Source organism: Pongo abelii, chromosome 19 (genome assembly GCF_028885655.2).
Source record: "Pongo abelii isolate AG06213 chromosome 19, NHGRI_mPonAbe1-v2.0_pri, whole genome shotgun sequence".
In the NCBI taxonomy this organism is placed as follows: Eukaryota; Metazoa; Chordata; class Mammalia; order Primates; family Hominidae; genus Pongo; species Pongo abelii.
The window spans coordinates 77,106,157-77,132,744 of NC_072004.2; the positions used below are offsets into that span (position 1 = coordinate 77,106,157).

The 26,588-nt window shown below is 38.6% G+C and overlaps 1 protein-coding gene across 16 annotated transcripts in view; it reads right to left on the reverse strand.

The window, feature by feature from the left end:
- The window catches only part of CDC27 (cell division cycle 27), a 69,664-nt gene that overhangs the window by 7,874 nt on the left and 35,202 nt on the right, over positions 1 to 26,588 (reverse strand). For 5 of the 16 annotated variants that reach the window (XM_024234854.3, XM_024234859.3, XM_054537175.2 and 2 more), the window contains 8 exons: positions 24,148 to 24,278; positions 16,580 to 16,679; positions 14,930 to 15,137; positions 14,554 to 14,726; positions 11,428 to 11,580; positions 9,842 to 10,050; positions 5,040 to 5,157; positions 1,333 to 1,461 (listed from right to left, as the gene is read on the reverse strand). In XM_024234854.3, coding sequence (XP_024090622.1) covers positions 1,333 to 1,461; positions 5,040 to 5,157; positions 9,842 to 10,050; positions 11,428 to 11,580; positions 14,554 to 14,726; positions 14,930 to 15,137; positions 16,580 to 16,679; positions 24,148 to 24,278 — 1,221 coding nt within the window. The remainder of the gene's footprint in view (positions 1 to 1,332; positions 1,462 to 5,039; positions 5,158 to 9,841; positions 10,051 to 11,427; positions 11,581 to 14,553; positions 14,727 to 14,929; positions 15,138 to 16,579; positions 16,680 to 24,147; positions 24,279 to 26,588) is intronic. The other 11 variants (XM_024234856.3, XM_063718846.1, XM_063718851.1 and 8 more) reach the window with 3 other exon arrangements.

Sequence of the window (26,588 nt, forward strand, 5' to 3'; positions counted from 1 at the left end):
TGTGAGACAGAGTGTTCCTGTTGCCCAGGCTGGAGTGCAGTGGCGTAATCTTGGCTCACTGCAACCTCTGCCTCCTGGGTTCAAGTGATTCTCGTGCCTCAGCCTCCCAAGTAGCTGGGACTACAGGTGCACACCACCATGCCTGGCTAATTTTTGTATTTTTGGTAGAGATGGGGTTTCACCACGTTGGCCAGGCTGGTCTCGAACTTCTGACCTCAAGTGATTTGCCCACCTTGGCCTCCCGAAGAGCTGGGATTACAGGTGTGAGCCACTGCGCCCAGCCCTGAATTTATTTTAAAAGATTTTGCTTCATGGTTTCTGATTGAATAAATGATAACAAAAATCTCGTGTCTTTTCGCCTCTTTTCTCTTTCTCAGTTTCCTTATCGTCTTTTTTCAATACTTGTTTCAGGCTAAGCATACACAATTCGAAAAAGAGTGAGAAGTAAAGAGAAAGACACATTCGACTAGAACTAGTCTCCGTGTTATAAGCTCTCATAACTTAACACACTTTCCCTTTATGTATTAAACATTTATTATATTTTGTGATTATTTGGTTAATGTCTGTTTTCCTAGAGGAGTACTAGATAGTAGGCCCCTCAAAAGCAGGAAAGATGATTGCTTTACTTGCCACTATATTCCTGGTGCCTGACACATACTGCGTAATCAATAAAAGCTGAATAATGCATACACATTCGTTTTTTCTGTTTTTTAATTTTTAATTTTTTTTTTTTTTGAGATGAAGTCTCACTCTGTCGCCCAGGCTGGAGTGCAGTGGCGTGATCTTGGCTCACTGAAACCTCTGCCTCCTGGGTTCATGTGATTCTCCTGCCTCAGCCTCCCCAGTAGCTGAGACTTACAGGCACCATGCCCAGCTAATTTTTTGTATTTTTAGTAGAGATGGGGTTTCACCATGTGGCCCGGCTGGTCTTGAACTCCTGACTCAGGTGATCCGCCCGCCTTGGCCTCCCAAAGTGCTGGGATTACAGGCGTAAGCCACTGCGCCTGGCCCATACATTCATTTTCACCTGTTCACTTATTTTGGTCCTAAGAGGATGGTTTAAGATAACTTTAGGATAACTACCTGATGAAAAAACTGCCTTTCTATATAAGGCATCTTTACAAGGGATAACTATATATTCCTAAATATCCACACACCTATCCTTCCTATGAGTATTTCATGAAGAAATAAAAATCACAAAAAATGAAATCAACAGCTTGGAAAAATGTCTCAGATCAAAATTAAATGAATAACTTTCAGTTTATTGAAAACAAGGGATAACATTGTTTTTAAGCAATACAACACTGAAGACCCTTAAGATATTTATCTTACCTTATATTTTTCATTTGCAAATAAAACTGAGGCTCTGTGAAATTTGCATAGAGGGTTCTTGGGATCAATGACAATGGCTTTGTTTAGGGTATCCAAAGCCTTCTCTGATTTTTTCAGTGCATGTTGAACCTGTAAGAAATAAAGATCACGTTAATACTCCCTCTTGATATTTATGAAGAAAGGTGAGAACCAACGTGACTCAAAACCAACATAATCAAATTAGTAGAGATAAGGTTGTAGAGTATAACTGGATTGTCCACTGCATTAAGTGGATTTAGTAATTAATTACCAAATGATTAATAGATTATCTCTAAAATCACTTCTAGTTCAACTGCTTCACTAAAGATGAGAATACTGAAGTCTAGAGATCTTAAATAATTTGCTCTGCGATAAAAATCTAGGTCCTCTGGTACATACCTATGATGATAATCAACAGTCTATCTTTAGAGCAGATATTTTGTTACCTTTAAGTCTAAAAGGCAAGCAAAACCTTGGTGTTCTATTCATAAAAAAGATCTGTACTATTTAGCCAGATAATATTCACATTTCATCAGGTTTATGCGGTTTTTCAAATATTAGACTTCTCAAAACTGTGTTAAAAAAACTCCTGTTTACAAACCTTGTTTCACTCAGAACAATTATATTTTCAATATTTTAGGAATTTATTTGAAAAATGATTTTACTGGCCAGGTGCAGTTGCTCACGCCTGTAATCCGAGCACTTTGGGAGGCCAAGGCAGGTGGATCATGAGGTCAGGAGATCGAGACCATCCTGGCTAACACAGTGAAACCCTGTCTCTACTAAAAATACAAAAAATTAGCCGGGCGTGGTGTCACATGCCTGTAGTCCGAGCTACTTGGGAGGCTGAGGCAAGAGAATTGCTTGAACCCGGAGGCAGAGGTTGCAGTGAGCCATGATCGCGCCACTGCACTCCAGCCTGGGCGACAGAGCGAGACTCCGTCTCAAAAAAAATAAAAAATAAAAAAAATAAAAATAAATAAAAGAAAAATGATTTTACTGTTTTACTAATTGAAAATCACTGATCTCTAATACTGGGAAGCAAATAACTTAAGATATTTTAAATAACTTAAAATTTAAAAGATTTTAAAAAGTACCAAACCTCACTATTCATTCATACGTATATACTAATATTCTGCTATGTTCCTCCTTGGACAAATTATATGTTATAAAGTGGGGTGGGCTGGGCCCAGTGGCTCACGCCTGTAATCCCAGCACTTTGGGATGCCAAGGTGGGTGGATCATCTGAGGTCAGGAGTTCGAGACCAGCCTGGCCAACATGATGAAACCCCCGTCTCTACTAAAAATACAAAAAATTAGCCAGGCGTGGTGTCGGGCACCTGTAATCCCAGCTACTCAGGAGGCTGAGGGAGGAGAATCACTTGAACCTGGGAGGTGGAGGTTGCGGTAAGCTGAGATTGTGCCACTGCACTCCAGCCTGGGCAACAAGAGCAAAACTCCATCTCAAAAAAAAAAAAAAAAAAATTAAATTAAAAAAGGGGGGTGAATGAATGTATGAATGTGGCTGCAGAACTTTAACAAATATCATGGTCATAAGAATGTGAGAATAGGTAGTGCCAACGTCTGCTTGCTAAACTCATCTACGCAATGATCTAATGGTGGCCAAATATTCTGCCCACAGGATTGAGACCCTAAATACTAGTTCCCTAAAAGAGAAAAGCTTACTCTCTTACCTGACAATTTCTTCAAATAAACTACTCAAAAATTTAAAACAACCTGTTCTACAATAAGTTTAGAAGAATTCCTATTTTTAAAAAAGTGTTCAACTTCACCAAAAGGTGTCAAGAGATATTTAATTTTGAATTGAATAAATAAGGTGATGACAACAAAAAATAATTTTAAGTAGACACATTATCTGTCCATTTTTTCCGTAGTAGCTAACTATAAAAGAAGTTACTGTCAACTTTTTTCTCTTGCCCTGTCTTATGGTGTTGGACTATGTCCATTTTTAAGAAAATTATCATGGTCAATTTCATTATAGTCAATAGAGAATTAGAATTCTACTCTCCCCAAGACAGTGACATTTCAAACTAACATAATTTCCTCACATTGTATGACCATTCCCACAAAAGCTAAACTTGCTAGGGGGAAAAACAGAGAGAAGCTGAGGGGAAGGAGAAGGGGAAAAGGATGAGAGGATGAGAACAAGAACTTAAGGTACCATACTTACACAGAAACTAATAAATGAGATTTTAAAAAGCAAACAAACATAATGTACGTATCTTTTCTCCTATTAAAGTACAATTTATTTATTTTCTTTTAAGAGATGGAGTCTCATTCTGTTGCCCAGGCTGCAGTGCAGTATCACCTTCTTAGCTCACAGCAGCCTTGAACTCCTGGGCTCAAGTGATCCTGTGCTTCAGCCTCCCAAGTAGCCAGGACCACAGGTGCGCACCACCATGCCAGGCTAATTTTTAAATTTTTTTTGTAGAGATTGGGTTTCGCTATGTTGCCCAGGCTGGTCTTGCACTCCTGGCCTCAAGCAATCCTCCTGCCTTGGCATCCCAAAGTGTTGGGATTACAAGTATGAGCCACTGTACCTGGCCAAAGTACAATTTGTTACCAGATACATTTAAAATATATAAATATAAAAATGATTGTGCATATTGCCTTATAAGAATTTTAATTCATTATGACATACCTATGTTACTCAGAGGCTTAAACACAGGGAACCATTTGCCTTAAAATACTACCTACTTAAGGCCGGGCAAGGTGGCTCATGCCTGTAATCCCAGCACTTTGGGAGGCCGAGGCAGGCGGATCATGAGGTCAGGAGATCCAGACCATCCTGGCTAACACGGTGAAACATAGTCTCTACTAAAAATACAAAAAATCAGCCAGGCATGGTGGTGAGCACCTGTAGTCCCAGCTACTTGGGACGCTGAGGCAGGAGAATGGCGTGAACCCAGGAGGCAGAGCTTGCAGTGAGCTAAGATCGGGCCACTGCACTCCAGCCTGGGTGACAGGTCTCAAAACAAACAAACAAACAAACAAACAAAAAACCTACTTAACTTAGGAGCTAAATATTAACCCATGGAAAATGCTTTCAAAAATAGGAAGTATCTTTTTTTTTTTTTTTTTTTTTCAGACAGAGTCTTGCTCTGTCGCCCAGGCTATAGTGCAGTGGTGTGATCTCGGCTCACAGCAACCTCCTCCTTCTGGGTTCAAGCAATTCTCCTGCCTCAGCTTCCCGAGTAGCTGGGACTACAGGCGTGTACCACCACGCCTAGCTAATTTTTGTATTTTTAGTAAAGATGGGGTTTCACCATGTTTGCCAGGCTGGTCTCCAACTCCTGACCTCAGGTGATCCACCTGCCTCAGCCTCCTAAAGCGCTGGTATTACAGGCATGAGCCAATGCAACCGGCCAGGAGATATCTTACTTGAGTCACAGAACAACCCTATGAGGTAAGCAAGTAGTACATGACATTCATAAAATAGAAGCTCAGAGCAATGAAGTGACTTGTGTAAGGGATAAGGGCAATTCTGTGATTTTTTTTTATGCTAAGCCAAATGGGTACTATTTTTGGTTGTAATAGGCTCCAGAATACTGTTTCAACACAAAAAAGGAAACAAAAAAGGACCAATTTTTATCACAGCAATTAAATCAATAACAAACATATTTCAAAAGGGAGATTAATAGAGTATTAATGTTTAGAAAGCTACTTACTACTCCAATGTGGCAAAGTAAAACTGAACTTTGAGGGTTGATATCAAGTGCTTTTTGGAAATGCATTTCTGCAAGGCTGAATTTTTCTTGCTTGTAATAAATCATTCCTAAACCATACCTGAAAGTATAAAACAAAGTATAATTTTAAAAATATAAAGTTTACGTTGCTAATTTAGTTCAATTAGTAAAAGAACAAGTATAGAATCTGGCATTTTAATAATCCAGTGGAATACTGGTGGTCTTAGAACGGAGGCAAAAAATATCAGTTATGATAAAAATCATTAAAGCATTTTATTTACTTATTTTTAATTAAAAACATTTTTTTTTTTTTAATTAGGGTCTCACTCTGTCACCCAGGCTGGAGTGCAGTGGGCCAATCATAGCTCAGTGCATCCTTGAACTTCCGGGTTCAAAGAATCCTCCAGCCTCAGCCTCCAGAGTAGCTGAGACTACAGGCATGAACCACAATGCCTAGCCATTAAAGCAGTTTATTATTATTATTATTACGATTATATTTTAAAGATAGCGCCTCACTCTGTTGCCTAGGCTGGAGTGCAGTGGCTCAATCACGGCTCACTGCAGCCTTAACCTCCCAGGCTCAAGTGATCAATCTTCCCACCTCAGCATCCTGAGTAGCTGGAACTACAGGTGCACGCCACCAGCCATGGCTAATTTTTGTATTTTTTGTAGAGATGGGGTTTTGCCATGTTGCCCAGGCGCAGATATATATATATATATATATATATACACATACACACACACACACACACATATATATATTTTATATGTATATTTTTTGAGACAGAGTTTTGCTCTTGTTGCCCAGGCTGGAGTGCAATGGTGCAATCTCGGCTCACCACAACCTCCACCCACAGGTTCAAGCAATTCTCCTGCCTCAGCCTCCCGAGTAGCTGGGGATTACAGGCATGTACCATCACGCCCTGCTAATTTTGTATTTTTAGCAGAGACGGGGTTTCTCCATGTTGGTCAGGCTGGTCTTGAACTCCTGACCTCAGGTGATCTGCCCGCCTTGGCCTCCCAAAGTGCTGGGACTACAGGTGTGAGTCACGGTGCCAAGCTGTTCTTTTCTTTTTTTTTTTTTGAGACGGAGTTTCGCTCTTGTTGCCCACGCTGGAGTGCAATGGCATGATCGCAGCTCACCACAACCTCCGCCTCCCAGGTTCAAGCGTTTCTCCTGCCTCAGCCTTCCGAGTAGCTGGGATTACAGGCATGCACCACCACACCCAGCTAATTTTGTATTTTTAGTAAAGACAGGGTTTCTCCATGTTGGTCAGGCTGGTCTCGAACTCCCGACCTCAGGTGATCCGCCTGCCTCGGCCTCGGCCTCCCAAAGTGTTGGGATTACAGGTGTAAGCCACCACACCTGGCCTATATATGTTTTTTTCTTTTTTGAGACAGTCTTGCTTTGTCACCCAGGTTGGAGTGCAGTGGTGCGATCTCAGCTCACTGCAACCTCTGCCTCCTGGGTTCAAGCGATTTTCATGCCTCAGCCTCCCAAGTAGCTGGGATTACAGGCATGTGTCACCATGCCCAGCTAATTTTCTTGTATTTTTAGTAGAGACCAGGTTTTGCCATGTTGGCCAAGCTGGTCTTGAACTCCTGGCCTTAAGTGATCTGCTTGTCCCAGCCTACCAAAGTGCTGGGATTACAGGTGTGAGCTACCGCCCCCAGCCTTCTTATATTAATATATTTTTAATTTTTTGTGCACACGAGGTCTCACTATGTTGACCAAGCTGGTTTCAAACTCTTAGCCTCAAACAATCCTCCCACCTTGGCCTCCCAAATGCTAGGATTACAGGCATGAGCCACCATGCCCAGACCATTAAAACATTTTAAAGAGTCACTTTTACAAGCAAAAACAATCAAATCAAATCAAATCAAACTATGATAATAAGGAAAAAAGAAACCACACCTCTAAACCCATATAGAGCTTTTTTTTTTTTTTTTTTTTTTTTTTTAATTCAGCGTTTTGCTCTATCGCCCAGGCTGGAGTGCAATGGCATGATCATAGCTCACTGCAGGTAACCTTGAACTCTTAGGCTCACGCAATCCTCCCACCTCAGCCTCCTGAGTAGTTAGGACTACAGGTATACACCACCATGCCTGATTGGTTTTTTTTTGTTTTTTTTTTTTTTGAGATGGAGTCTCACTCTGTTGCCATGCTGGAGTGCAGTGGCACAGCCTCCACCTCCCAGGTTCAAGCGGTTTTCCTGCCTCAGTCTCCCAAGCAGCTGGGACTACAGGCACGCATCACCACACCCAGCTTATTTTTGTATTTTTAGTAGAGGCGGGGTTTCACCATGTTGGCCAGGATGGTCTTGATCTCTCGACCTCATGATTTGCCTGTCTCGGCCTCCCAAAGTACTGGGATTACAGGCGTGAGCCACCGTGCCCGGCCTTAATTGTTTTCTTTCTTTTTTTTTTTTTTTTGTTAGGGAAGGGGTCTTGCTATGTTGACCAGGCTGGTCTCAAACTGCTGGTCTCAAGTAATCTTCCCGCTTCAGCTTCCTAAAGTGCTGGGCTTATAGGTATGAGCCACCATACCTGTCATATTCTAGATTTAACAGCTAATTTTTACTGAGTAGTTATTACATGTGTGCCAAGACCATTGCTAAATTATCTCATTTAATCCCTGGAGGAATCATAGGTACCATTATCATCCTTATTTCGAATAAGGAAACTGAAACTTAGAGAAGTTAAATAACTTGCTTAAAGTTATACAGCTAATAAAGATTCTAACCAGGTTCTTCCTTAATGATTCTAAAGGCTGAACTAACAATGCTATTTCCACATTCTGTTTTATATTATTATAATTATAGCATACATAGTGTCATGTTTGGCTTCCTTCTCCCCCACTTACTGTTATCAAAAGCATGCTCCTATACTTATAGACCTAGAAATTACAATTTTTAAAGGCTATGTAATAGTGTATTAGGTTAATATGCAGGTATTTCTCCTGAATTTTCAAAATGTCAAATGAATATAGTGTGGATGGTTTATATTACGGAGACTTCTCACGGCCATAACTAGATGATGATGATGATGATGATGATGATGATGATGATGATGATGGGGAATAAGCATCAAATGAACAAGAAAAAAGCACAACATATCTGCTTTATTTGAGTGGCTTTATGTATCATTATAATTGTGTTATAGATGAAGAAAAGGTATTAAACACTATGCTAATGACAGTGAAAGTGAAAACAAAAGAAAGGCTATCTATTTTGTAGTTAGAATAAAGTTGCTCAGTATTTAGAGTTACCTAAATACGTCAGCATTTAAACTCCTCCTAGTAAAAGCTTGCCAATCTGAATAATACTCCTTTAAACACAATTTTTGATATGGTTAAGTTTTTTAAGAATGCAGCTCCTGCAAAATAGCTGAACAGACAATATACATTAAAAAAAAAAACAACACAAGGATCAACCAGACTTGGGAAAAAATCAAAAACAACACAAGTCTTATTAAGAACTGAGTTCTTGGCCGGGTATGGTGGCTCATGCCTGTAATCCCAGCACTGGGAGGCCAAGGTGGGTGGATCACGAGGTCAGGAGATTGAGACCATCCTGGCTAACATGGTGAAACCCCATCTCTACTAAAAATACAAAAAAAATTAGCTGGGCATGGTGGCAGGCGCCTGTAGTCCCAGCTACTCGGGAGGTTGAGGCAGGAGAATGGCGTGAACCTAGGAGGCGGAGCATACAGTGAGCCGAGATGGCGCCACTGCACTCCAACCTGGGTGACAGAGCGAGACTCTGCCTCAAAAACAAAAAAACCCAAAAAAACCAACAACTGAGTTCTTAAAATATTACAGAGAACATAGCTATCGGAAGAGACAGCAGCATTGGCAAGTTGATTGTTACATTGGTCAGCAAAAGCTAGCACTATTTTTTTGGCCATCTTTCAGGCAATGTAACTACTACTGCAAAATGAGATATAATCCATTAACAACATATTCACAAATCAAAAAATGTTTTAGTAATATAATGCTTCAGATTTAGAAGCAAATAGAACGATAAAACTCAACTGCTATAATAACCCCAAAGATAACCGTATCTGACAAAAAAACTACCACAGAGTTATGGCTTCAGAATTATACCTTCTCTTGATATTTAAACTATTAAGTCAGTCCAGAAAAATACAATAAATGTCAACAGTAAGTATGGTGTTGAGGCAGAAATAGGACCAAACTTTTTCATATCTTATTCAGTTCATAACAATATGACCTAGGTAGTTAATTTCCTATGTGTCTACTTATACACAAGTACAAAAAAGTAAAATAGAGATACTGCTAAATAAAAGGGTACACTAAGTTCTTAATAGTAACTCAATAAACCAGAACACTGTCAAAAAGCAGCAACTAGTGAATTTTTTCAATTTTTTTTCCTATTATCCAATAAGTGAATTATACTATTCCTTTCCAATTTCCCAAGCACTTTTTGTTCCAATCACCATTTCGGTGTTCCAAGAAAAAGTAACAAAGTAACAAAACTAAACCAACAAACAAACAAAAAACAACCACAGTACCTGCAAAAGTTTGGTAGAAGGCTGAAACTGTTGAGTATAAGGATCTGGTATTCTATTATCATTAGTTAATTTAAGAGTTTGTTAAAGACGTACATTTCATAAGAAAACATTTTAGTTAGAAGTTATTGACCAGTATGTACCATCCCTAAGTATAAGTAACCAAATTCATGACAATAAAGAGCTAACAAGAAAAATTAGTAAGTACCAGCACCATCAATAAGACTTTGTCTTTGCACTTCATTACCACTTACCATGCATTATAATGTCTAGGATTGACTCTGATAGCATTTCGAAAACAAGCTAATGCTTTGTCCAATTCTTCAGTTAAGACAAACTCATGCCCTAATAGAGTATAGGCATAAGCATAATTTGGATCAACTTGGATAGCTCTCTGGAAGAATTTAATTGCAATATCATGTTCCCGTTGCAGACTGAAACAGTTCCCTGCAGCACACCAGGCCTTAAAAAAATGGGAACAAAAACCCAACAGAATTAAAATTTTATTTTTTCTAAAACCAAATCTATGACTAAAATCAAGCCTCAACTTAGAACAGAAAGACAAAAATGGAGGAGCTTCAGTAGATAGTCAATTCTAATCATTCACAGATTCCATATTTGTGAATTTGTCTGATTGCTAAAATTTATTTGTAAAACCAAAATCAATACTTGCAGTGCTTTCATGGTCATCAAAAGGTATGTTCTCATTTGAGGTTGAATAATGTGACTCTACCTTCTTGTTTTAGCTCTCATGCAGAGACGACCAGGGACAGAAACTCTGTGGGATAGTTTAGTGTAGTGCAAGAAGGTTTGGCTCTGGGGACAGTTGGACACAATTTGAATCCCACTGCTGGCACTGTTAAGTAGGGTGGCTTCAGGCAAGTCACCTCTGAACCTCATTCTCTCTCTCTTTTTTTTTTTTTTTGAGATCTGGTCTTGTTCTGTTGCCCAGGCTGGAGGGCAGTGGCGTGATCTTGGCTCAATGCAACCTCCGCCACCTAGGCTCAAGTGATCCTCCTGTCTCAGTCTCCCGAGCAGCTGGGACCACAGGTGCCAGCCACCATACCTGGCTAATTTTTGTATTTTTTGTGGAGAAGGGATTTGCCATGTTGCCGAGGCTGGTCTTGGAACTCCTGAGCTCAAGGAATCCACCCGCCTCAGCCTCCCGAAGTGCTGGGATTATAGGTGTGAGCCACCACGCCCAGCAGCATTCTCTCTTTTGCAAAGAAAATAGGATCTACCAGGATGAGTTATTTTTAGGATTCAAGATTATAATCCACAATCTATCTCTGTTTCAAACTCTCCATCACTCCTAGGAACATTGGTTCAGTAGCACTAATTCAGTGTTCATGTTGACTACAGAATTACCGCAAATAATGGGAGTTGACTGTATTTAATTCTAAGCTTAGATATGTTACAAAAGTATCATTAAATATTTTTGAGATGCAATGAAATACAATCTTACAAGATTAGAGCATGTAAATTAATTGCACCTGTCTTACAACGACAACACTAATTTATTTTAATTTAAAATTATTAATTTTTTCAATCTATGTAACTTCTGCTCAACGAACTCTAATCTTGGTGACAACAGCAAATTTAACGTAACCAAATCTCGATAAATCCTGAATGAAATATCTGCTTTGTGATTTTTCTATTTGTGAATCTGCACCACACATTCTAGGACTTTCTCTTCCTCTCTGAGTCCCTGACTAGAGAGAGAGAAAAAAAATAAATAAGTATGGATGACACTAAATAGTGTTTGAATTGCTTGGTTCATCTCTATCTGTTGAGGGTGATCAAAAAGGTAACTATAAGCAAAGTATTTTGGTTAACATACCTCTGGCGAATTTTTATCCATGTCTGTTAAGTCTTTCGACAGAACTGAAAGAGCAACATCTTTTTGAAGATGCCAAAGTGTTGTAGAGTAGATCTCCATGCCTTCAACTCTATAATTCTCAATCCTTCTAACCTCTGAGAATATTCTTTCAGCCTGAAATAAAAAAAACTAGTAAGAGAAAACAAGTTGATACAATTTATATATATACACAGGGAAAGCCCTGGTCATTATCTTCACAGGATCTAAATGCTGCCTTGTATTATGGTTTTTATGTGAATGAGTATTAACACAAGGACAAATTGAGCAATCTACTATGGCAGGTCAAATAGTGATGTAACCATATTGACAGTCAACCTAGTAATTATATACAAGCCATGGTAAGAACATGAACTCTGAAAAGGAAATTTGAGTTTCTACCAAAAAGAATGAAGAGAAATCTATACAAAGCTACAATTCAAAAGAAAAGTCAATATTTCCTTCTCAAAAACCACATTTCCAAGTTTTAATAATGGCGTTACAGAATAACTCGTTTTTTTTTTTTTTTTTTTTTTTTTTTGAGATGGAGTCTCGCTCTGTCGCCGGCTGGAGTGCAGTGGCGCGATCTCGGCTCACTGTAAGCTCCGCCTCCCGAGTTCACGCCATTCTCCTGCCTCAGCCTCCCAAGTAGCTGGGACTACAGGCGCCTGCCACCACGCCTGGCTAATTTTTTGTATTTTTTAGTAGAGACAGGGTTTCACTGTGTTAGCCAGGATGGTCTCGATCTCCTGACCTTGTGATCCACCCCCCTCGGCCTCCCAAAGTGCTGGGATTACAGGCGTGAGCCACGGCGTCCGGCCAGAATAACTCTTTTAGGAAAGATGATGGAAGAATGATTTCTGTAACATAAAATCTATTTTTGAACGATTTTTACTGAGAGGTTGTGCAGAAAATTTAGAGGGAAGAAATAGGTTAAGCTGGCTATCAATCCTATGGTTATCAATCCTATTGAGCCCTGAATATACACACCAAAATTGTGTCTGCTAGGAATTATAGGCCCTACCTATTCATTATCCTTTCCTTTGCAGCACTCTCTTGACTTCAGGGTCTCTCCTCAGCTGCCTGATCAATTTTTTCCTCATCACATTCACAGCTCCCAGAACTGTGTTTCTCTCTCTCTAAAGTTTGAGGATTTAGGTTATATAAAATCAGTTTCCTAGTTTATCAATTTACCAAGTTCAAAATTCTCAGCTGCCAGAAAAGGTCTAGGTAATAAAAAAAAAAAAGAAAGGAAAAGAAATTCTCACAGTTTAGTTTAGAATAAGGAATATCTAGACTGTCTTAATGAGTATGACAGAAAATAAGAGCATTTTAAAACTGAGTGCTTAATTCCAAGAAGTGGTCATGTGATATCTAGGAATAGCTTAACAATTTCTCACTTCCTTGCAATCTCTTAAAAGTTGTAAAGGTAAGTGTGCAGCCTTGACCTGCAGGGCTCAAGTGATCCTCCCACTTCAGCCTCCCAAGTAGCTGGGACCACAGGTGAGTGCCACCACACCCAGCTAATTTTTTCATTTTTTGTAGAGACAGGGTCTCACCACACTGGCCAGGCTGGTCTCCAACCCCTGAGCTCAAGTGATCCCCCTTCCTTGGCCTCCCAAAGTGCTGGTATTATAGGCATGAGCCACCACACCTGGCCAAGTTTTTCATACAGGCATGGTAACAAGATAAAAGACCTATCAGCCAAATATAGGTAGGTACCTTTTGGTTTCAAAGTTTTCAGAATCTGTTGCTTCCTTTGAAAAAAGATTATGGAATAGACAAAAAGAAAAATGGGGAAAAAACTCAGAAATTAAGTTGAAACAGAGGCTTTCTTTCATTAAATATTTGGGTCACCACTATAACTAGGGGAAACAATAAAATTCATTTATGTTAAAGTAGCTGTGAAACAATAAATTAGAAATAATTTTTTAAATGGCTTTTCCGAACACAGCTCTTGCCTGTGTATATGCTAATACCAATAAAGGACCATAATCGAAACATGGGTTTTGTAGCAATGAATAAGACTTTCTGTCTTCAACTGTCTTTTCTGTACTATTCAAAATTAAATTATATGAATAGGTATCCTCTGTATGTATTCCCTGTGGGAAAGAACACCTTTCCCCTAGATCTTTGCATGGGATCATGAAGGGAAGAGTAACCTTCCCTCTGAGTGCATAAAAACAAAAACAAAGCAAAACAAAAACACCATACTTCATTGTCTCCCAGTTTCCTCACCATGCTTCATTTTTCTTCATGACTTATTGCTACCTGTTCTTATACATTTATTGGCTTACAATCTGTCTGTTGCTAGAATGTAAGCTCCACAGAGGCAAGAAATTGTCTGACTAGCTGTAATACAGAGTCTAGAAGAGAGTCCAGGATATCATATGCACAGAGATATATATTGAATAAATGAACTGAAAGCAAATTAAGCAAAAAACAAATCATATCAACTTGAATCCATATTAGAGATATTTTATTAATATATAGGTTTCTAAAAGGTTTCTTTTTTTAAGTTGGGGGTGGAGAAAATGCTTTGGGAAGAACTGAGGGGTAATATAAATTGGGAATTAGAATTTTCTTTGGCTTTAGGTTAATCATTCTCTCCTTTTCTGGTACAGACAGATAACTTAAGCAACAAATTTAATTAAAATCCAAAGAGTAAAAAGCCTTGTAATAAGGACATTGTGTCCTCAATTAAACACAATTTTCTTTATAGCATTCTTCAAGTTTATAAAACATATTCAATGTCAAAAATTCACCCCAGTAATTAACTCTGTATATTACAGAAAAAAATATAAATCCTATTACATGGTAAATGTAAATATGTATTTTCAGACACAACTGAATAGGATACATTCTACGTAACAATGTCTGGATGACTTGGGTCTCTATAAACCTATTCCGAGAAGTTGCAAAGAATTTAAATTACTCCTTAACACAAGAAAGAACTATATCTATAAATTATAAATACTGACAAAATAAATATATAGACATTACATAATAAATACTGATCTTTTAGATCTAGCCTTCTTAAGCATGGGCATTTATTTTAATGAAATTGAGATTATCTCTAGAAAGGCATATATAACCATTTTCTATACTTACTTGCATGTACTCTGAAAGTTCAAAATAGGCCCTTCCAATTTGGCACAGTACCCAACCAGTATTGTAGTGGTGAGAAGGTAGATGGCTCAAAATATTTATAGCTTCTTTGCAGTTGTATGAACACAGAGCTAAATAACCTTTCCCCATTTCACGAAGAAGGCTCATCAAACCTTCTAGGAGAAAACAACATAGTAAACAAAGGAAAAAACGCAATAAAATAGTTTGCTTCTCTAGAAAAGGTAATTACAAATTAATCTATTAAAAATTCCAATATCTATATAGAAAACAATGAAGGTACTGTAATGAACATAAAGAAATTTACTTAAAATAAGTACATAATAAAATACAAAGATAATATTAAGCATTTAAAACAGACCTGCTGCTGCTTTTTGTAGATTAAAGGCCTGAATCTGAGGTGTGATTGTGGATATTTTCCCTTCTGAAATGATGGAAGAGTCCAATTTTGTAATTTCCAGGCTATCATTTATGTTAGGTTGAGTTATTCCTCCTTTATTAGTTTTACTTTTTGTTTTTCTGTTTGGGATTTTAGGTGGAAACTTCATTTTTAATTTTTTGCTATTCTCCTGTAAAAGGGGAGAAATTTCACACCTGTTATACTCATGTATTTTAGACTTCTCCTCAGCCCTTTCTCCAGTATTAGATATAAAATAAATGTACAATCTTGATGAATTCTATATTTTTTTCAGAAGACAGTTTATAAAAACAAAGGTCTTCAAAGTCATTTAATTTTAAACACAGTAATTCTGAACATAAATTACATTAACTAATAGTGACTAAGGTGTGTCAGCATTAAGTGTAGCCCTCTTGTGAAAGTATATCAAACTCTCATTTATTATTTAAAAGTAAGAAAATAAGTAGATGTAATTCTCAGCTCACCGCAACCCAACCTCTGTCTCCCGGGTTCAAGCAATTCTCCTGCTTCAGCCTCCCGCGTAACTGGGATTACAGGCATGAGCCATCACGCCCGGTTAATTTTTATTTTGGAAGAGACTGGGTTTCTCCACGTTGGTCAGGCTGGTCTCAAACTCCTGACCTTAGGTGATCCGCCTGCCTTGGCCTCCCAAAGTGCTGGGATTACAGGCATGAGCCACCGTGCCCGGCCTTTGTTTTGTTTTCTGAGACAGGGTCTTATTCTGTTGCCCGTGCTGGAGTGTAATGATGTAATCAGAGCTCACCACAGCCTTGACCTCCCCAGGCTCAAGCAATTCTCCCACCACAGCCTCCCAAGCAGCTGGGATCAAAAAGTACCACCATCCCAGCTAATTTGTTTTTCAGAGATGGGGTCTTGCTATGTTGACCAGGCTGGTCTCAAACTCCTAAGCTCAAGTGATCGGCCCACCTTGGCCTCCCAAAGTGCTAGGATTACAGGCGTGAGCCACTGCGTCCGCCGGGTCTCCAGTTTTTTTTAACTTTTATTTTCAAATAATTTTAGACTCACTCTTCTGCAAATGATAACATGTGACATAACCATAGTATATCATCATACCCAAGAAACTGAAATTAGTACAATATTATCAACTAAAGACCTTATATGGATTTCATCAGTTTTTATATAAACCCGTGTGTGTGTATGTGTGTGCATAGTTCTATAAAATTTTATCACGTGAATGGATCTGTGTAATCAACCACCACAATCAGGATACAGGACTGTTGTACCACCACAATGAAATTCTTTTGTGCCATGATTTAATAGTAACATCCTCTCTAGAGGCCTAACTCCTAATAATCACTGATCTGTTGTCCATTACTATAATTTTGCCATTTCAAGATTATTCCTATGTCATTTTTAACTTGAGAAAAAAAATTTTTAATTAAAAAATATTATATAATATTTACCAAAGGACTAATTAACTTCACAAAAATTATAGATGGCCCTCTAAATTAAAACATTTTAAAATTTGAAATAGTCTCTTTATTAACTTATTAGGAATGGAGTCATCAATGAACAGAAATTTTAGCAGGGGAAGCATTAAGTAAATGTGACATACAGAAATCTTTAAATTACCTTGGTTGTGGAGCTGTCACTAGTAAAGAGTCGTGAACTTCTTCGAGGCAGTGCGTTTGTGGGAGATGTAATAGTGGGGCTCAATACCTGAGGTGTTGTACTAAAAAAAAATTATAAAGGAAGACATTAATATTTTACTTGATTTATGACCATTAACCATTGTTTCAATTTGGGTATATTTTAAAAATATACATTAATTATATAAGTACTCTAAAGTTGATGAATTTGATCAGTTCTTTTCGTGGTTTCTCTATGAAAACACAGTATTTAAAAATGAGGGACTCGGACTGGCTTTCCTGCTTCTCAGCTTGCAGACGGCCTCTTGTGGGACTTCACCTTGTGATCATAAGTCAATAATTCTTAATAAATTTTCTTTCATATAAAAAATAAATAAAAATAAAATTACTCGTTACTACAAAATAGTAAAGATTATAGCATAGATCTTCACTCTCTCTGAAATTCTTAATTTGAACTAAAAATAATCCTCATAAAACTCTGGATCAACAAATGATAAGCACATCTATAATCAATTATTTTTACCCTTCATTTGCAACTACAACAAGTTAGAGAAAAAAGAAAAGACAGTTGGGCAAAGATAGCCTAAATGTGGGGTATTTGTCAACAAGTAAATACCACCAGAACAACTGATATTTGAGAAGTTATCTCCCTGTAAATTCAAACAGCTACATCAAAGGTTTATTCCGTTTAGAGCAAAAAGAGCCTCTGTACATTTTTACTTTGAAGGTAAACTCTGAGATATGAGAATTCCAATCTTAGGAGCAAGCAAACTTAAAATCTGAAACAATCTAGAATTGACAGTGGGTAAACTTATGGACTAAACTAAACTTTATAATTTACGGGAAATCCTACTAGCTACCTGAGTCTGGGTCAAAGAATTTCAGAAAATAAAAAGATATATATTTTCATCTTTTACGATATGTACATATATAATATGTATAGATACCTCTGTATATGCATGTGTGTGTATGTCACACACACATACACACACACACACACGAATCCTTTTAATCTGCATCTGATAAACTAGGAGTTTGATAATGAAAGGCTTCCAAAGTTCAGAATCAGACTTCACTTCATATGGAGCAAATGACACACAACCTTTCTTGGATGATTTAGCTAAAAGTACTATGCCATTCTAATCATCTCTAAAAAAACTTTCTAAATAGAAAGAACAGACTTCTGCTAGTCATGACAGAGTAAAATGGCATAAATTTATTCTCCCATTTCAGATAACTACAAACTGAACCAAATATATGGAACAATGGTTTTCAGACACTGGACAATAGGCAAAACATTTCTGAGGACAGTTCTAGGGCCACCTTGCAGGAAAAAAGAATGCAAAATAGAGCTCAGTGGTCCCACTGTGTTGAAAAGAAAATGTTGAGAATTTGAGAAAGCCAAAGCAGCCAGAATTTGCAAGGCAGAGCGCCAGAGAAGAGAGAGCCACAAAGAGGAGACTTACAAAGATCTGCAGAGGGCTTCCCTAGAGTCTTCAGTTGAAAACTGATCAGTGTAGGTGTCTGAGTGTTATATAATAAAGAATTTGTCTGGTCCACATCCCAGACTCCTGAGATCTACTAAGTCCTTGGAATTCCTCAAGTGACAGGGATGTCTTCGTCATTCATTATGAGCTCCTGGGACCATGCCTGAATCTATGCTAATGAAGTAACTCCTAGATACTTTCTGGATGGGGGCTGGCCGTGCTGTAAAGGTCAACCATGTGGCCGGGCATGGTGGCTCATGCATGTAATCCCAGCACTTTGGCAGGCCAAGGCAGGCAGATCACGAGGTCAAGAGATCGAGATCATCCTGATCAACATGGTGAAACCCCGTCTCTACTAAAAATACAAAAATTAGCTGGGCATGATGGCGGGTGCCTGTAATCCCAGCCACTCGCGGGTTCAAGTGTAATCACTTGAACCCGGGAGGTGGAGGTTGCAGTGAGCCAAGATCGTGCCATTGCATTGCAGCCTGGGTGACAAGAGTGAAACTCTGTCTCAAAAAAAAAAAAGTCAACCATGTGATTAGAGGGCTGGGGCTTTGAGCCAGCAACACCAGCCTGAGCTCCTCTGGGAAGGAAATTGAGTTCAATCATGTGGCCAATGATTTCATCAATCATGCCTACATAATTTAAAAACCCTAATAAAAATTTTGAACACCAAAACTTGGCTAAAATTCCTGGTTTGTAAACCTACTGATGCATTGGGAGGGTGTCCACAAAGAAGACATGAAAGCTCTGTATCAGGACCCTCCCACATCTAATCCTATGGATCTCCTAATTATGTCATCTACAATAAAACTGTAATCATTAGGTATAGCACTTTCCTGGACTCTGTGAGGTGCTCTAGCAAATTACTGAATGTAAGAGGGTAGTAAGAATCCTTAAATTTGTAGCCAGTTGGTCAGAAATGTGGGTGGCCTGGGGAACCCAGAACCTGCAACTGGGCAGTTCAGACAGTTCTTGTTGGGGACTGTGATCTTAACCTGTGGTGTCTGTGCTAAGTTTGGGTAGTTAGCATCAGAATTACATTATAGTGCTATAGTGAAGAAACTACCCAAAGCTGGGGAAAGTATTACTGAAAAGAAGTAGACAGAATAATTACTGGATCTCACTCCAAGCTGGGAATAGCTCATACTTTCAATAAGCAGAGTGAAGAAACCTCATACTAAACAGGTTTTTGAGGAGAGTACTCAAAGCGTACTTCCTCAATGGTGGGACAAGATTAGTCCAGACTAAGGTTACTTTTGTCTGGACAAAATTTAAAAGGTAAGACCTGAAGGGATCAAGCTGTTTCCAAGCAACTTTACTGCATCTCAGAATAAAACTTTAAAATACCTAAAGGAATGCAAAAATATCCAGTAATCAACAATGTAAAATTTATAGCCAGGCACGGTGGCTCACACCTGTAATCCCAACAACTCGGGGGGGTGAGGTGGGAGGATTGCTTGAGGCCAGGAGTTTGAGAACAGCCTGAGCAACACAGCAAGACCCCATCTCTGCAAAACTAAAAAAAAATTAGCCATATGTGGCACGTGCCTATAGTTCCAGCTACCTGGGAGGCTGAAGTGGGAGGACTTCTTGAGCCCAGGAGTTTGAGGCTGCACTGAGCTATAATCACACCACTGTACTCTAGCCTGGGCATCAGAGTAAAAGACCCTGTCTCAAAGAAAAAAAGTAAAATTTATAATAACTGACATCCAATTAAAAAATACTAGGCATAGAAAATAGCAGGAAAATATAATCTATAATGAAAAGGAAAAGTAATATAAGAAACACTTAGAAACAACAAAGTAACAGACTTAGTAGACAAAAACATTAAAAAAATACAAATATATCCTATACATTCAAAAACATAGACTGGATGAGGTGGCTCATGCCTGTCAGCCCAGCACTTTGGGAGGCCAAGCCAGGACTGCTTCAGGCCAGGAGGTCAAGATCTGCCCAGACAACATAGCAAGACCTTGTCTCATAGAGACCTTGTCCTTGTCTCTACAAAAAAAATAATAATAATAATTAGCCACATGTGGTGGCATGTACCTGTAGTCCCAGCTACTCAGGAGGCTAACGCAAGAGAATCGCTTGAGCCAAGGAGTTTGAGGCTACAGTAAGCCATAGTAGCATCACTGCACTCCAGCCTGGGTGACAGTGAGACTCTGTCTCAAAAAAAAAAAAAAAAAAAAAAAAAAAAGGCTGGGCGCGGTGGCTCACACCTGTAATCCCAGCACTTTGGGAGGCCAAGGTGGGCAGATCACGAGTCAGGAGTTTGAGATCAGCCTGACCAACATGGTGAAACCCCGTCTCTACTAAAAATACAAAAATTAGCAGGGCGCAGTGGCGCATGCCTGTAATCCCAGCTACTCAGGAGGCTGAGGCAGGAGAATCGCTTGAACCCAGGTGGGGCAGAGGGTGCAGTGAGCCAGATTGTGCCACTGCACTCCAGCCTGGGCAACAGAGCGAGACTCCCATCTCAAAAAATAAAAAAAGAAAGAAAGAAAACCAAATCAATCTAGAGATGAAAGAAGAATGTCTGCAATAAAACAAAACAAAACAAAACAAAAAAACCCAACAACACTGGGTGTGGTTAATAACAGGTCTGACACTGCTGAAGAAACATTAATTTGATGACATAGCAATAAACACTATCCAAAATGAAACACGGAGAGGAGAAAGATTGGAAACAAAAATGAAGAATTAGTGAGCTGTGGGGCAACTTCAAGCAATCTAATATACAAGTACTTGGAGTCCCAGAGGGAGAGGATAAGATATGGACATAATATTTGAAGAAATAATGCCCCCAATTTAGCCAACTATTATGAAAACTATAAACCCATAGATCTAAGAAGCTCAATGAATCCAAAGGCCGAGAAACAAGAAAGCTACACTAGAGCACATCATAATCAAATTGCTTAAAATCAGCGATTAAAAACAAAACCTTGAAACAGAGAAAAGACATATTACTACATATAGAGGAACAAAAATGAGATTGACAGCAGATTTCTTGTCAGAAACAATATAAGCCAAAAAACCAGTAAAGCAACATCCCTAAAAAAATTGTCAATTAGAAATTCTTGGCCAGGAGTGGTGGCTCACACCTGTAATCTCAGCACTTTGGGAGGCCAAGATGGGCGGATCACCTGAGGTCAGGAATTCAAGACTAGCCTGGCCAACATGGTGAAAGCCGATCTCTACTAAAAATGCGAAAATTAGCTGAGCATGATAGCACATGCCTGTAATCCCAGCTACTCGGGAGGCCGTGGCAGGAGAATCGCTTGAACTCAGGAAGCAGAGGTTGCAGGGAGCCAAGATTGCGCCATTGCACTCCAGCCCAGGCAACAAGCAAGACTCTGTCTCAAAAAAAAAAAAAAAAGAAAAGAAAAAAAAAGAAATTCTTGCCTAGTAAAAATACTGTTCAAAAATAAAGAGGAAATAAGAACTTTTTTTCTGATCCACAAAAGCTGAAAAAATTCATTACCAGCTGACTCGTACTGTAAGAAATGATAAAAAGGCCAGGTGTGGTGGCTCATGACTGTAATCCCAGCACTTCGGGAGGCCAAGGCGGGAGGATCACAAGGTCAAGAGATCGGGAGCATCCTGGCCAACATGGTGAAACCCCGTCTCTACTAAAAATACAAAAATTAGCTGGGCGTGGTGGCGCACACCTGTAGTCTCAGCTACTTGGGAGGCTGAGGCAGGAGAATTGCTTTAACCCGGGTGGCAGAAGTTGCAGTGAGCCACTGCACTCCAGCCTGGCAACAGAGTGAGACTCTGTCTTTAAAAAAAAAAAAAGAAATATTAAAAAGAAGTCCTTCAAGGTGAAGGAAAATGATATCAGATCGCAATCTGGATCTATAGAAGGAAAGGGCACCAGAAATTGTAGTTATGTGTGTAAATATAAAATAGACTTCTTTTTCTCATTTAAAAAAATTTCAGCTGGGCTTGGTGGCTCACACCTGTAATCCCAGCACTTTGGGAGGCCGAGGCGGGTGGATCACTTGAGGTCAGGAGTTTGACGCTAGCCTGGCCAACATCGTGAAACCCTGTCTCTACTAAAAATACAAAAATTAGCCGGGCATGGTGGCGCATGCCTGTAATCCCAGCTACATGGGAGGCTGAGGCAGTAGCATTGCTTGAACTGGGGAGGTGGAGGTTGCAGTGAGCCGAGATTGCACCATTGCACTACAGCCTGGGTAACAGAGCAAAACACCGTCTAAAAAAAAAAAAAAAAAACTCTATAAAAAGATAACTGACTGTTTAAGGCAGAAACCACAACCACAATAATGCACTGTGGGGTTTATAACATATATAGAAATTAAATATATTACAGCCATCCCTCCCATAAAGACTAAGAGAGGAGCATGAAAGTATACTTTGTAAGGTTCTGTGCTATACATGAAATGGTCTATTACTTGAAGGCAAACCTTGATAAGTTAAAATGTTTACTACAAACTCCAAACAACCTCTAAAAAGACAAAATAATGAGCAATTGCTAATAAGGCAATATTGAATTGCATCTTCCCAAAAGATATGTTGAAGCCCTAAGCTCCAGTACATGTCAATGTGATTTTATTTGGAAATTTGGTTTTTGCAGATGTCACTGAGTTAAGCTGAGGATATCTGGGTTGACCCTAATCCAATATAACTGTTGTCTTTACAAGAAGAGGGAAATTTAGATATAGAAATGCACATGGAAGATGACCATGTGAAGAGAGAGGTAGATACTGAGTTATACTGTCACATGCTAAAGAACACCTGAGGTTATCAGAAGCTGGAGAAGGCAAAGAAAAATCCTCCTCTAGAGATTTTGGAAGGGGTACAACCCTGCCAACACCTTGATTTTGGACTTATGGCTTTACAACTGTAAGAGAATAAGTATCTGTTATTTTAAGACACTAAGTTGTGGTACTTTGTTATGGCAGCCCTAGAAAACTAATATAGGCAATTAAGGAGATAAAATGGAATCAACAATACAAAGAACACAAAATTATTAAGAGTGAATGTTGGCCAGGCACGGTGGCTCATGCCTGTAATCCCAGCACTTTGGGAGGCAGAGGCGGGCGGATCACCTGAGGTTGGGAGTTCGAGACCAGCCTGACCAACATGGAGAAACCCTGTCTTTACTAAAAATACAAAATTAGCTGGGTGTGGTGACGCATGCCTATAATCCCAGCTACTGAGGAGGCTGAGGCAGGAGAATCGCTTGAACCCGGGAGGCGGAGGTTGTGGTGGGCTGAGATCACACCACTGCACTCCAGCTTGGGCAACAAGAGTGAAACTCTGTCTCCAAAAAAAAGGAGCTGATGTTTATTAGTGTTAGTCTATTTGTTTGACTCTAAAGTGAAATGTACAAATCAGAAATTATTTTTACATATAATGTTGCTTTGCAGGATGTCTCAAGTTCCTTCTCACAACAGAGCCTCAGGCAATCACTGCAAGCTGGCACTCAAGAGGATTAGACTTACCATTCTGGGAGCATTACAGGAACATAGAGGTCTTTTAGATAGTCAAGGAGGTATATGCGCACCTGTGTCTGTTTTAAAATTTAGGTACATGTTCACAGTTTTAGAAAGGAGAAAGAAAATTGTGTCTTTCTTTTAAAATGTTAGCTATAATCTATGGTGTCCTTGAAGAGGAAAAGAAAATCCTATCTAACACCATTTCTGTGTGGAAATAGATTCATTATTTGAAGTTTATTTGTCTGTTATTTTTATAATCTGTTTATAGACATGCATAATGTGGGAAGGGGAGTATGAAACCTATCTGTACCTAAACTATAGAAAGGGTCATGTGCATAAGAAGAAAATTACAAATCCATGAGGCAATCAGAGTAAACTAAAACACTGCTTTAGTTAACTATTGTCTTCTGTGCATTACAAAACTCAACTCAAAATTACACTAGTGTTGTAAGTTAGAGGTTACAAATTTTACATCTTCAAAATTTACAGTAGTTATTCTAGAATCCATGAGAGTCACTATCTGCCTAAATTGAAGAAATATAAAGAATCAAGTTTTATGGCAAGAAAAGTTGAATAATTACAATGATAAATACCTTGTTTGTGGACCAGAACTTTGTGTTTGTGCAAGAATTGGAGTTACCTCTCGGCTATTTCCACTCTGTGAGAAGACAGACTTTGTTCCACTTTGGCCGATTCTGGCAACAGACTGTAAAACATGAAAAGTCTAAGGTTTGTGAATTATGGGCTGCACTGTAAATGATAAAAGACAACACAACGCTCGCATCTACATGTTCTCAATACAAGCAGCCATAATATACTGTCACCTTAAAGATAAACTATTTATATCATTATTGTTAATTATTGTTATATTAGTATGAACATTAGTCTATTTCCTTGTTTTAATCTCACAGTATTTTTACCTCTATAATGTCTTTTCATCTTTCGCTTTTTGTTTCAAAGGCTAAAAATCCCTAGAAGCTATTCTTTTCATCTCATTGTGACCATCCTCCATCTATTACATACCTTCTCTATTTGGAGTTAAGTACTAAAAAATTTTAAGACAGCTAAATTCTCAAGATTTATGATTTATCTCATTATACACAGAAAAAAATAATAATACGATAAGATTTTATACTCCTTTGGCACTTGGTAACAGTTCTAAAGGAGTTCAGAGGAGTAGATTTTAAAAAAACACCCATCTGATTACTTTCCAGAATCTAAGGATATTGTTCTTTAGAGTTAATATTGCTTAGTTTTTCTAATCTTCATTAATTGGTTTCTGTTCCCTTGGAGAAAAAAAATCTTTGCTTGGTTCTTCAGTCTTCTCTAATTTATTCCCTTATTTCTATTCATTTCCACCGTCTAGCTTCTTTAAACGATCTATGACTATTGTATCAGTGCACTGTTTTTCCCCTTTGGCTACCAGAGAATTTTCTTCAAAACTTACTGTTACCCTGATGCCTGTACACAATCCTCAAACTGCATATTATAAATAATCACTAATAATCACTGTCTCATCAGATATGAAAACCTGACTTTAGCCTTTCCTGCATTCAACATCACTGGTCATGCCCTACTTTTTGAAACTTTGTGTTACTTCCAAAACATTACATTATTTGTCCTGCCACTTCATTTGCTGGCCCTTTATTCTTCTACTATTTTTAAATTAGGTTTACTCTGTTCTCCTTAGCTACTCTTTCTTTCGCTAGGAGAGCCTGGTCATTTTAATAGCTTCAATTATTATTTCTATCAGCAGGTCACATTTTTTCCTCTATGACTAACTTTCTACTGAATATTTTCATCTAATGTACCACCACTTCAAAATAAAACTTCATAAGCCTTTCTCCGCCTTTTCCTAACTGGGATCACTACATTCATCCAAGGGACAAAACTTAAGTCAATTCTGGCCCTTCCTTATTTATCAAAGAACTATGTACACTGCACTCACTACCTAGTTTGATATTTTCAGTTGACACTGCATGCAGACCTACATGCGTGACTTTTCTGAGAATGTCTTGTAATAAGGTAAGAGGAGAACAGAGGCAGAAGAGGATGAGAGAGCAATCTTATCTGGGCACTAAAATCATGTGCCTGCCCACTGCCTTAACTTGCTTTGGTTATTATGGTTATTATGGCTCTTCTAGTTTTGGCCTACTTCAGCTGGCATGCTATCTACATTTTGCTTTGCCTTCTTCATAACTGTAATGTTTAAAACAATCCATACACAAACTATTTTGCAGTCCCTTTTAAGTATTCTTGGAGTTCCTATTATCACTCACTAAGGAGTTATTACAGAAAAATCTTTTGCAGATTCTAAGAATGTTCAGGAGTAAGATAGTAAAAAACAACTATAAGAAGAAACATGTTTCTATTAAGGTAAAGAGAGTATAACTGTTATTCACATATTAGTATGACTTGTTTAGCTTCCATTTCTTGAATATTTATGAAGCATGGTAATAGGTATTTTATATATAGAGTCTAATTTAATTCTCACAGAAGTTACCTTGTGCCACAGATATGCTTTTTAAAAATGGTATTTTGGCCTCTATTTCCATATACCTATATAAGGGAACATTATAAAACAAGAGCCTCAGCTGGGCAGTGACTCATGTTTATAATCCTAGAACTTTGAGAGGCCAAGGCAGGAGGATTGCTTGAGCCCAGGAATTTGAGACCATCCCTGGCAACACAGTGAGATCCTGTCTCTACAAAAATAAAAGTTAAAAAAATTAGATAGGTGTGGTGGTGTACACCTATAGTCCTAGGTACTTGGGAGGCTAAGGTGTAACGATCACTTGAGCCTGGGAGGTAGAGGCTACAGTTGAGTCATGGTCGCACCACTGCACTCCAGCCTGGGCAGAAGAGCGAAACCCTGTCTCAAAAAAAAAAAGCCTCATGAAACTTGCTGCAATATTTACTATAAGTATACTACCAAATATTTTTCATTTTCATGTTAAAACTATACATCCATGATCTACCAAAAATCTTATTATCAGAAATATCTGGCTTTACCTGAGCAAATTTTTTTTCATAT